The 12500-nt window shown below is 42.0% G+C and overlaps 3 protein-coding genes across 5 annotated transcripts in view; 2 read left to right on the top strand and 1 right to left on the bottom strand.

Annotated features, from left to right (window-relative positions):
- minpp1b (multiple inositol-polyphosphate phosphatase 1b) overlaps positions 1 to 12500 on the top strand; it is a 42450-nt gene that overhangs the window by 8513 nt on the left and 21437 nt on the right. The window contains exon 7 of one of the 2 annotated variants that reach the window (XR_009665951.1): positions 1 to 1228. This exon is cut by the window's left edge and continues 1164 nt beyond it. The gene's annotated coding sequence lies outside the window, so the exon portion shown is untranslated. Of the gene's footprint in view, positions 2532 to 12500 lie in introns of those variants that run through there. The other variant, XM_061028858.1, reaches the window with a different exon arrangement.
- atad1b (ATPase family AAA domain containing 1b) lies at positions 3595 to 8333 on the bottom strand. Its single transcript, XM_061028859.1, has 10 exons — positions 8238 to 8333; positions 6757 to 6965; positions 6559 to 6657; positions 6310 to 6430; positions 6012 to 6212; positions 5729 to 5835; positions 4970 to 5059; positions 4683 to 4733; positions 4425 to 4555; positions 3595 to 4205 (listed from the first exon to the last, which is right to left on the bottom strand). The coding sequence occupies exons 2-10, from the start codon at positions 6928 to 6930 to the stop codon at positions 4085 to 4087; spliced, it is 1095 nt and encodes a 364-aa protein (XP_060884842.1). The 5' UTR covers positions 6931 to 6965; positions 8238 to 8333; the 3' UTR covers positions 3595 to 4084.
- The window catches only part of ptenb (phosphatase and tensin homolog B), a 15955-nt gene continuing 15002 nt past the window's right edge, over positions 11548 to 12500 (top strand). For both annotated transcript variants that reach the window (XM_061029096.1, XM_061029097.1), the window contains exon 1: positions 11548 to 12187. In XM_061029096.1, coding sequence (XP_060885079.1) covers positions 12103 to 12187 — 85 coding nt within the window. In that variant the 5' untranslated portion in view covers positions 11548 to 12102. The remainder of the gene's footprint in view (positions 12188 to 12500) is intronic.

Here is a 12500-nt window from a genome sequence, read left to right on the forward strand (position 1 = left end):
TCTACATTTAGTAAGAGTGCAGGAGTTTTCTTGCAATTTCTGATAATTAAAACAAGACAATAAACAATCTTTGGTTTCTAGGACTTCTATTTTTGTTGCCGTGGAATTTCAACACTAATCAGTATAATTTGATTTTGACTAGAATCGTATCTAAGTTATAAATTCTGATTCTCTATCTTATTTGTGTTTTCATGCCGGATTATTTTGTGCCAAAACTTTGCTTCTCACTGCGCTATAGAGTTTACAAGAAACTGCTGCTTCTACACGACTCTGACGTTCTCTCCAGTTTCACCACTAGATGTCACTGTTGTTATTTAGCACGACTGTAGATTAAGGTTGTATCGTTCTCTTCTCATTTACGAACCGTTTGAATGTTGTTTGGTGATTAGCTGGATTACTCTTCGATGTCGCTATTAGAACGTTTATTTTAAAGGAAGAATGTGCGACTTTTTGATTCAGTAGATGTCGCCCCTTGAGCACCAGCATGAAACCAAAACAAACTTCCTGTTAGGCCACGCCTCCTCCATCCTGAAGCCTCCGCTCTCCTCCAGAGACACACCTCCAACCCCCCTGACCTCGTATTCGAAAGAAGGAGTTAAGCTCAAGCGGCGGACAAAATTGTCCTTTGCTCGAGCTGCAATCAGCTGTGTCCTGCGTTATTGTGTTAGCATGCTAATGTTAGCGTTCTTTAGTTAGCTCGTAGCTTCACATTGTTGTGTTAGCATGCTAATGTTAGCGCTCTTTAGTTAGCTCGTAGCTTCACATTTCATGTAAACTGACACAGAATGAGCGTGATCTAAAAACTCTTACTAACATCCAAATAATCAGTGAGTATGTTCTTCTTCTTCTCTCTAGTTCTTGACTAAAACAGCTTTTATACACAAGGGGAGGAGCCGGCCGTCCCGTCCATGTAAACACGGCTCTGACAACAACACAGCCAGCGGGACTCGAGCTTCTCCCTCATTGTAGACAGTCAGGACTCAGAGACACATTTACACAGGACAGACTTTATGATTTATTTATGTCGCACATTCTTCCTTTACATTTTGTCCTCATGAGAGTTGGTTTATTTGTAGGTTTGATGGATGAAAACTTAAAGAAACTGCATGTTTAAAAACAGATTCTGTGACAGGGTGGAAGATATGATGATATTAAATACTGAGAAACACTTTTTAACTTTTAGTAACTGAAGTCAAGCTGAATGAAACTCAGAGTCTCTGTTCTCTCTGTGTGTCAAACTGCAACCTCTTGTGTTGAAACATGAAGCTGATGCTGAAGTGTAACATCCTGCAGTTCCTGGAGTGTCCACTAGAGGCTGGCTGCAGGAACACAGGAAGTCACATACACACCCATTCTAAAAAGCCTGTTTTTACAGCAGAGATTAACATGTTTACAGCCTGGTTCAAAAAACCAAATAGGTGTGATTAGCTCATGTCTCGATGGACACACACTGTACGGGGGGTGAATGTTTTGATGACTCATCAGTTTTGATTTGATGAAGGATAAGAGTTATTCACAATAAGGCGTGTAGCTGACCTGATTGACAGGTGGGCGCGGTGTAACGGTTTGTCAGGAGGTTTAAAACCCGCCTCAGCTCCAGCTCTCAGCCTGTCGTTAGGTTGACTGAAAGTTAGACTGAGACAGCATTTCCAGCACGGAGACCGCCATCGATGGGACTTCAGCGCCCCCTGCAGGAACAGACGGGGGACGCCACTCAGGCTTCAAATTTTCATATTTACAGTCTAAGGTGTTTGTGTGTGGGTTTTGGTGAACTGTCCCTTTAACCTTTAGTAGAATGTCGTGAATCACAGTCGACACTACAGGGTTTATTCAGACGAGATTCTCTTCAGGGGTTTAAAGTTTTTTATGTTCTTTATTTATTCTGTTTTAATTATATTGGGACACATTTGATTCCTTTTCTACTAATTTTGCTTCTGTAGTTTTATTTTGTTTGTTTGTTTGTTTGTTTCGGGTCTCAGAGCTGAAGTGTGTCATGCTGTAGTTCCTCTAATGGCCACCAGGTGCTGCTGTGATGAACGTTTCAGCTGCAGGGATCGAAACAATTATTTTCTTTCAGGGTGTAATTTTCTTTTTTCAAATTTGGTGCCAAAATAAGCTTAAATGGCCGCTCAGCTTTGATCACTTTTTGTGTTTATCGGTTTCAGCTTTTCACTCTGCTTCTTCTTTTAATGTAATTGTTATTGAAAAACGATGGAGGCCAAATGTTTTAAATTGAAGTGCTTTAATAAACGTTTTTCACTGAAACAGAACAAAGTGTTTTTTGTCTTCAGAGACAGCTCTCTATAATGTTTAAAATTTAGACTGCAGTACCTGTTTTAAACACTAGGGGTCAGAGTTACATACTGCTCCTTTAAAAATCTGATTTATTTTTATCATGACAAATAAAAAACACTAGAAAATCATATTTTGTTTTTATTACATCATCCAGCAGTTTTTACACCAGAACTCAACAGGAAACAAAAACTACACTGTAAAAAAAAAAGATCCTGATTTTATTTATGTTTATCAAACTGACGCTGTGATGTCCAATCATCAGGCAGGTTTATAATTTATACCAAAACTTTAATTTGACTTTTGAAGGCATCACAATCAAACAGTTTATAAACCAATAAGTAAACTATTATCAACGAGGAACCACAGCTCAGTTCAAACTCGTTGAAATGTCAGGATCCCAAAATCAAAACAAAATAATAATAATAATAATAATAATAATAATAATAAAAGTACACTTCATGAAAACGATGAATAATTCCCCTTCTGACAGTTTCGGCTCCATTTTCTGGAGTTTAGATTCAAACTTGCATGTTTGTATATTTTACAGAGTAAACATTTAAAGGAAAACAAAACAGTTTATGAGTCTGTAATATCCTGATAATTTCAGATCTTCTGGACGTTTCTAAGATAAAATAGAGCTCTCTGTAAAAGTGTCGAATAATAAACCGAGAATCAAGAAAAAAGTTGTACGAAGTTAATCCTGATTAATCTCATGTTATTTTGTCCCTTCAGGCTCTCCGTAGATACTCGTCCTCAGTGTCTCCCTGTAGTCTCAGTGATGTAAAAGAAGAACACTGCTGCATCTTTGAATGTCTCATTTCACTTTAACAAACTCTCAGACAGCTCAGATGACGAGTCCAAAGAAATCTCTCTTGCTCGCATAGACGGACGAAAGACGAGGAAGGAGGGCGCTCTACAAGGAACTGACACTCTCTCCCGTCACTCAACAGCGCTTGTAAGCTTGATGTACCTTCAAAATAAAAGCACCACATGGTGACAAATGTTTGCAAGGGGGAACTGAGATTCGCAGAGAATGAAATAATTAACGGACGCAGTGTGGACAGCGAGCGTACAAACATGCGCGACACAACGCTTTATATAACACTCGCGTGCCGTTGGGAACACAGTGTAAGACAGCACAAACTTTCACAATAAAAGCCTAAATTTAAAAATTAAATTTATCGCGATAACATAATCTACATTATAATTCAGGTTTTGCGATCTCTGCATTCTGATTGGTCCTTTGATACAGCTCCTCAGTCACTGAATGGTCAGAGTTCTGATCGAAGGAGGAGAAGGGGCTTTCATGGATTTTATTTTTAGAGGGAGGGGGAATTCAGGGTTCATGTTTTTCATTCAAACCAGAGAAATGGTTCCAAACATCACCAGCTCGATTTCACAGAGAACTTAAAAAGTAAAAACTTTCTTTAGACTTTAAATGAAATTATCAGGAGACTAAAGAGCTATATGTTATTAAACCCGGCAGCAGCTGTGGAGCAGAGTTTAGTTAAGATGTAACCTTAAAATAAAAAAAAACATTACTGTGAGTTTTATTTACAGCAGGAGGAAGCGTAGTTTGGTTTTAAATTCTAGACTCACAAATATGACTCATGTTTTCTGTGATATCAAATCCTTTTTTCCGAGCAGCATGATCGCTTGATTTAAATTAATAAAAAAAGCAGTGGCACATGTTGAACATATTTAAACACATGTAGAGACAGCAGGTCAGTATGTACACACTGTCTGAGGTCGTCATGTGATCAGTGTGTGTGTGTGTGTGTGTGTGTGTTCAGTCCAGAGCGGCGTGCAGCAGGGCTCCCTGTCCGCCCGCTGTTTTAGATTTCTTCATCTTACAGATCGCCTTCTGGAGGTCGGACTGATGAATCGGGCGGATAAAATCCTCTGATGGACTGATAGAGAGAGAGAGAGAGAGAGAGAGAGAGAGAGAAAGATTTAGAGTTTTTTTTTTAACCTTTGACATAGAAAATATATATATTAAAGGACCCAGGACAGCGCCCTGTGGCACCCCATAAAGACTAACTGTGTTTCATTGCCTGCTGCTAATGTGACATGTTGATGTCACTTAACAGAAGTGAAAGACAGAAAGAGACAGACAGACAGACTGGTACCTGTCGCTCTGAGTGTTGACAAAGTCTCGGACGCAGAGCAGCGCGGCGTCACGACACATCTCTCTGAGGTCACTTCCTGAAAAGCCTTCTGTTCCTTTAGCGACGTCGAGGAGATCCACCGAGAGGTCGACCTTCACAGAGACAGATCAAAGTTTCAATCAAACGACGACGAATATTTCTCACATTTTCATTCACATTGACAGATTTTTCTTCTGAGATCAGATGGAAATCTAACAATGTGTGAATGTTTGAACTTACGCTCTCGTTCTCCAGGATGAGTTTGAGGATCTGCTCTCTCTGCTTCATACTCTGCACGATGAACGAACACACACACACACACACACACACACACACACACAGTTTGTATCGTCTCAGTTGAATATTTGTATTTTCCTCCATCACATAGAAACATCAAAGCCGACAGCAGGAACTCAAACATATCATAAGTCCAAAGTTAATTAATCTTTGTGTATACAGTCATGTGTATTTGTGTGTGCGAGTGTGTGTATTTGTGTGTGCGAGTGTGTGTATTTGTGTGTGCGTACAGGCTGGTTGATGTGGAATCTGGTGGGCATCCTTCTCAGGATAGCAGAGTCCAGATCCTGAGGACGGTTAGTGGCTCCCATTATGATCACCTGAAACACACAAAGTCACAATTATTATGACAACTTCACTTCACAGTGTTACCGTGTAAGTTACTGACTCTTTACCTTCTGTTTTTTATTTTAAAGTTCACATATTATACTAAATCCAACATGTTCCTCTAACTCTAACATGTGTCTCTAGTCTGTCTACAAACCCCCCAATGATGAGAAAAGTCCATCCTCTCCATCTTCTGCCTGCTCCACTTTTCAGAAAATGTGTGCTCAAACAGGCCGTTTGGAGATTTTCCCTTCATGACATCACAAAGGGCAGTAGCCCCTCCCCCAGGTGGGTGACACTCCCACAGCTAGGTGTTTGTTCTGCCCTCTGAGTCTGCCTTCTCACCGTAAACAATAGGACATGGAGCGAGAAAGCACTGAGTACACCCAAGCCCTTCCAGAGAGGGGGCGTGGTCAGACACAGCTCATTTACATATTTAAAGGTACAGACACAGAAACAGCCTGTTCTGAGCAGGGCTGAAATAGAGGGGTTTATAGACATGATCAAATACAGGATCAGAGTGGACTTCCTACAGAGCACAAAGCTTTCTCTGGAATTGTTGTTGAAGAAATTCAAGATTCAGACGAATACACAGAGATACATAAATCAATAAACAGAGCACACGGCAGCGTAACAACAGAAAACAGTTGTAGTACTCTTACCTGACAGTGGTAGTCAGTATCGAGTCCGTCCCACAGACTCATGAACTGAGCCTTCATCATGGCCGTGGCCTCGTGATCCGAGCTCGATCGACTCCTCAGGAACGAGTCTGTTCAAACACAAAAAATATGAATATGAAGGATTTTTGGAGGAACAATCAACATGCAGCTAGATCTTCATCTGTGTGTGTGTGTGTGTGTGTGTGTGTGTGTGTGTGTGTGTGTGTGTGTGTGTGTGTGTGTGTGTGTGTGTGTGTGTGTGTGTGTGTGTGTGTGTGTATCATACCAATCTCGTCCACAAAGATGATTGACGGCTGCAGTTTGACGGCCAATGAGAAGACGGCAGCGGCCAGTTTCTGAGACTCCCCGTACCATTTGTCCGTCAGCGTGCTCGGCTGCAGGTTGATGAAACGGAACCCCGCCTCCTTGGCCGTCGCCTTGGCGATCAGCGTTTTACCGCAGCCCGGGGGCCCGTACAGCAGCACGCCTGTTACCATGACAACAGAATGAGATTTAAATTGCTGAAAACTTTCCCCCGACGTGTTTGTTCACAAACAAAAAACAAAGAGCAGAACGTCGGTGACCTTTAGGAGGCTGCAGCAGTCTGGATCCCTGGAACAGGTGTCTCTTCTGAACAGGTAAGATAACCGTCTCCTTTAACTCTGTGATGACCTCATCCAGACCGGCAATGTCCCTCCACGTGATCTAAACACACACACACACACACACACACACATTATTTTACCTCTATAAGTAGTTTTAAGCAACAATCTGTAACCTTTTCTGCCTTGAAATAGTCGAACACGCCGTCGTTATGAAACAGGAGGGATTACCTGCATGCTGAGTGGGTCGACCAGGTGAGCTGCGATGCTCATCTCATACTCTGACAGCTTCACATTTTTAACACCGATCTGACGCATCAGCTTCTCCGCCTGAAAGAGACGAAATCAAATCAAAAAGTCAACAAAAGAATTCACTTCAAGCTCCATTAGACGACGACGATTCATCCTGACGCGTCCCTCTCGTCTAACCTGTTTCTGAGCCTCCACCTTCTGCTTTCGGGTCGGGTCGATGGCGTCCACCATCCACTTGATGGTGAAGTAAGTGACGGCGCCGAAGATGGTGAGACGGAAGAGCAGGCCGATGACCTCGTTTCTGCCCAGAGGACGGGCGATGTTCTCAACTGGAACCTCCCTCAGCACCATCGTCAGGGTGAGAGATGACAGGAGTACACACGGAGCTGCAGGAAACACACACACACCAACAAGTGATGTCATCACGATACCCGAGTTATAAACCTCGATAAAAGGGCTTGTGAATATCAAACACTAGCCGTACCTCTTTTGCTACCATGGCAACAAAAAATGACAAGTCCTCAGGGTTGGGAAGTAACGGATTACATTAAAATGCACATTTAAAGCATGTTTTTGCTTTGTTATACAGCAGCCATGTTGCACTTTAATTTCCCTAATTTCTGATCTGTGGGAATTAATAAAGGTAAAGGAAATTGAATGGATGCCATTTTTCTTTAAATAGAATCAGTTGCAGGACAAAATTTACCACATTTGTGTTTTGTGTACTTGCATAACTCTCTGAAGACAGTAATTAGATCGTTCTCTAAATTCAGTGTTCCAGATAAACACGCTCAGCGAGACGATTTTGAAGTAATCCAAAAGTATTTAGAATACATTACAGATTACCTTTTAGAACATGTAATCAGTAATCTGTAGAGGAATACATTTTAAAAGTAACCGCAGACACCGAAGAACTCCATTAACTTGATATTGTCCTTCTAAGAAATGTTTTCTGTTATTTTTGTCCAAGCCGTATTGAACAGCAGCTCCTGTTGAATATTTTAAAACATGAAGTTTTTCTCCAACAGTTTTTTATTTCTACTAAAAGCTCAGAAATGCTTAAACGTCCCGTCCTGTCTGCGGGGTTTGGTGACGACATGTGGCTGAACTGAACTTCACTCTGGATGAATCCAGACTTATGACATGTGAATGAAACACATGCCGAACACACCTGAGGAATAGTTTCTGTTGTATAAGCATGCTGGGACAGGTGTGTCCTCCAGAGAAAAGCGACGATGTCTTAAATTATACATTTTTTAAACGGAGTCCGGCGCGACGTTTCTTTTAAATAACAGATTCTGACACACACCGGGTCTGTCAGCGGGAACCTGTAGACTCCTACACATCCTCCTCGACCCCCATGAGTCCTCGACCCCCATGAGTCCTCGACCCCCATGAGTCCTCGACCCACAGTTTGTGCCCCCCAGGTGTCTACATTATTAAAAACGAAAGCAATGTGTAAGCTAGATGCTAACTAGCTAGCATTAGCTTGACCTTCTCGTCTTTTCGGCTGTAACAGTTACACTCCTGACCGGGAACATTTCACACAAATCCCCGCCGGTAACAAACCGCTGAGCACCGACACATCCGTTAAACCCCCCCTGAGAGAAAATAACATCAAACTGTTTGTTTCTCCGGTAAATGTGACTCTTACATACCTCCGGTTGTCACGTCAGGCAGCGACGCTTCCTCGGCTACTTCTTCTTCGTGTGTTTTTTTTTCTTGGTAGGTTGTAATCCCGTTTTGAAGGTCAATACCGCCACCTACTGGAGCATTTAAGTTTTAAAATTTAAATGCTTTAAAATTTAAGTTTTAAAGTTTAAATTATTATTAATAATAATAATCATATTGCGGGAAAAACAAAAATAAAAACCTATGTAGTTATGTATTTTCTATGTCTACATATTAACATAAACAAATGTAAAAATATACTGTACATAATATATATTTTTATTTTGGCTTCTTCTTCTGTGATGCTGGCAGCAGGTGGTGGGCTCGTCTTCTTCTACGTTTCGTTTAATGTTTTCATTTCGGACTCTCTACCGCCACCTACAGTTCTGGAGTGTCAACACGAATATTCCTCAAAGAGTTTTCAATCTCAATCAATCTTTATTTGTACAAAGCCTCAAGACACATTACAAAAAAGCAGGTAAAGGACTTTACTCATTGTTAACTTATCTACAAAGAACCAATGTTAATCCATCACTAACCAACATTTAGCAAAGTTACAGTGGAGAGAAAAACTTCCTGTTAAAGGTGACATATCCTCCTCTTCTTCTTCAGTTTAAATAAGTCTCAGAGCTCCTCTTCAACATGTGTGTGAAGTTTCTTGTTCTAAATCCACTCTGATCCTGTATTTGATCATGTCTATAAACCCCTCTATTTCAGCCCTGCTCAGAACAGGCTGTTTCTGTGTCTGTACTTTTAAATATGTAAATGAGCTGTGTCTGACCACGCCCCCTCTCTGGAAGGACTTGGGTGTACTCAGTGCTTTCTCGCTCCATGTCCTATTGTTTACAGTGAGAAGGCAGACTCAGAGGGCAGAACAAACACCTAGCTGTGGGAGTGTCACCCACCTGGGGGAGGGGCTACTGCCCTTTGTGATGTCATGAAGGGAAAATCTCCAAACGGCCTGTTTGAGCACACATTTTCTGAAAAGTGGAGCAGGCAGAAGACGGAGAGGATGGACTTTTCTCATGATTGGGGGGTTTGTAGACGGACTAGAGACACATGTTAGAGTTAGAGGAACATGGGGAAGAGGATTTTATAGAATATGTCACCTTTAATCCATAATGAACATTAATGAACATTTGTCAAAGTCACAGTGGAAAGGAAACACTTCCTTTGAGAGGCAGAACCAGACTCATGATGAACAGCCGTCTGCAGAAACTGTGTTGGGCTTTAATAATCAGAGAGAGGGAGATGCAGGAAGAAGCAACAACAACAACAACAACAACAACAACATGAGACAGATTTGTAGTATTGTTAAGTAATCGATGACGATCAGTCTAACATCAACATAAGAAACTGTAATTTACTGTAATCTTAGTAAGTGGATGTTTCCCTCCAGCAGGTGGCGCTCACACACAGATGATGATCCTCTGAGCAGAGGGATACATTTATAGTTTCAGTGTCATCATCATCTTCTTCATCATCATCTTCATCATCATCACAACGTCTTCTCTTACTCATTGTTTCCACTCACATCATGGAACAGCACGTACAAGGAAACGCTTTTAAAATTTGTTTGAGTTTCCTGCACATGAACCCATCTGTATCATAAAAATCCCGACAATCATCGTTAAAATGTGTTAAATCACGATGTAAAACTGCAGGAGGATTTATTACGTAACGTCAGCGGGACTCTGGAGGTTGCCAGGTGCTCAGATGTTCCCACCGAGATCATCTTCACGTTTCTTGTGTGATGGGAGGACAACACGGTCGGAACCTGGCAACCCTGTGTGCTGACAGGATGCGTTTGGTTCGTTAGCGGCTAACAGCTAGCATCGCCAAGTCAGACAGAATGATGCTGAAACCGGAAATGCAGCGTGTTACACAATAAAAGCACACTCCATAAAGCTTTAAAGGGGACATACGTATAATGAAAAAATATATACCTGGGTAACCTGAGAGTCTACTGACCCACAACATGTGAAATAAACCATCCAGTCCTTTGTTTGTGGTCTGCATAAGTCTTACAACACAGAGAAAAATGCTCTGTTTCAAATGTGCTCTCCTTGTGATGTCACAGTGGGATTCTGGTATAAAAAAAAACAATCCCCTCCCCTCCCCTGATAGCTCCACCCATGGACTCCACCCCCAGACTAGAACAAAACTTTTATACAGGTCCACCATTTTTATTCTCTCTACAGAGGAGTGATGTCTACGGGGAAAACTCCGGCGGTGGGGGGCGGGGTCATTACATTTAAAGAGACACACACACACCAAAACGGAGCGTTCTGAGAGAGCTGGTTTATACAGGGTCACAAACCTCCTCTGGTGCTTGATTCATGTTATATTTTGACCAAAGCACAGATGTTTCATTTAGACCACAGGGGACTGTTTGAAAAGGTGGAGGAGGGGGACTGTTTGAAAAGGTGGAGGAGGGGACTGTTTGAAAAGGTGGAGGAGGGGACTGTTTGAAAAGCTGGAGGAGGGGGATTATATGTCCTCTTTAACATTCAGTTGATAATAAACATGTAGAATTTGAAGCTAATTTAGATAGCTACGACACTTAAAATATTCAAAGGAAGCATAACTATTACTGAGAGTGTTCTGACATTAGCCATTATTGGTAAAACCGTAGTAACTTCTTTACTAATTTGTCGACTGTTTTGTTCATTATTTTAGTCTTTACTGAATTAAAAACAAATGTAGTCAAGTTAAATCATGTTTAAATATATTTAAGTACTACATATGATACAGTTTAATAAGGTCGTCACCATACCGGGGTTTTAAACTTCGATTGGATAATAATAAATCAAATTATATCGACAATACCAGGGCAACAAAAATATAAATTTCTAGACAGTACACCAAATAGTTGGTAATTTCTTGGTTTTAATTTTTTTTTTAATGCAACTCCTCCATGTTACAGTGCTAAATATAAAGATAAAGATAAACTTTATTGATATAATATAATTATTAAAAATAAAAATAGAAGTGAAAAATCAAACATATTTACATCAGTTAAATAAAAAAATACAATAATAGAATAATACACGGTATCTACTGTGCTGTTACGTTGTCAACGGATTTGTGCAATTAAGAACGTGCACAGGAGTTTACCTGTCATTTTTGGGTGGATTCATTCCTCTCCTGAACTCATTTCTTATGGATAAAATGTAGTTTTTTATTTAAGTTTAGTTTTGATGATAAATAAAACTGTGACGCTTGAGTTAAAAATGATGCCATTATTTTGAAGGCGTAAACCGGATGTGCGCGGCGCTTCTTTCCCGCTAACTTGACGTGGAGTGTGTCAGCGGAGCGTCAGTCGCGTCTCGTCTCTTCCTCCGTTCAAAGCGGCGCCTCTCCGCCGATCTGCGTCCAGTCACGGCGTCTCCGCGGTACACCGACGCCGGTAACAGTCCAACCGCATCCATCCGTCGTCTGGAGCTCCGCGACACAAAGGGGACAGAAACCCGCGCATGGTTTAGTCTCCAGGCGGGGGGGACCTGGAAACCCGGGCCCGCAGTGGGAGCAGGGAGGAGGCCCCGACGCCCCCTTGTTCTGACCCAGAAAACAGCACCGACGGCCGGGCTGCTTGTCAACTAAAGGCCGGCTAGCCGCTTCGCCACACCGGAGGTCGTTACCGGAATATTTCTACATGCACACGGACTGAATGTTGTTCATGAGGGATTAATCTTTGAAAACCTTTTTGAAGATCGGGGGTTCTGCTGGTTCACTCGGTGCTAACTTAGCCGTCTCAGTTAGCTTCTGTCCCCGGTAACCAGGCAGGGAGGCTGCGGAGCGAGGACCGAGGACCGAGGACCTGATCCAGGGTCTGGACTTCCTGTCGCCTCCATGGCCATGGCTCACCTAATAAAAGAAATCGTGAGCAGGAACAAAAGACGGTACCAGGAGGACGGCTTCGACCTGGACCTCACCTGTATCCTTTATACTGTAGTCTAACCCGGGTCAGGTTTAGCCCGGTTCAGCTCTGGATTAAAATAATAACATGTAATGTAATAATAATGAGGCCATGACTGGAAACGGGCTGTTTGCATTTAACACGACTTTATGACAGCAGGGGCGTGTCCAGAGGGGTGGCATGGGCCCCCCTGGAAATCGGCCACCCCCCAAAAAAACCTTAATCTGTGATTGGCTGTGTGCCCAATCAGAGGCGGGACTTGAGCAGATGTTAATGTGCATTTTACAACTCGGAAACTCGTTTTTCCGACATGTCCGACACCACATGAATG

This window comes from Labrus mixtus, chromosome 21, assembly GCF_963584025.1.
Source record: "Labrus mixtus chromosome 21, fLabMix1.1, whole genome shotgun sequence".
Classification (NCBI taxonomy): Eukaryota; Metazoa; Chordata; class Actinopteri; order Labriformes; family Labridae; genus Labrus; species Labrus mixtus.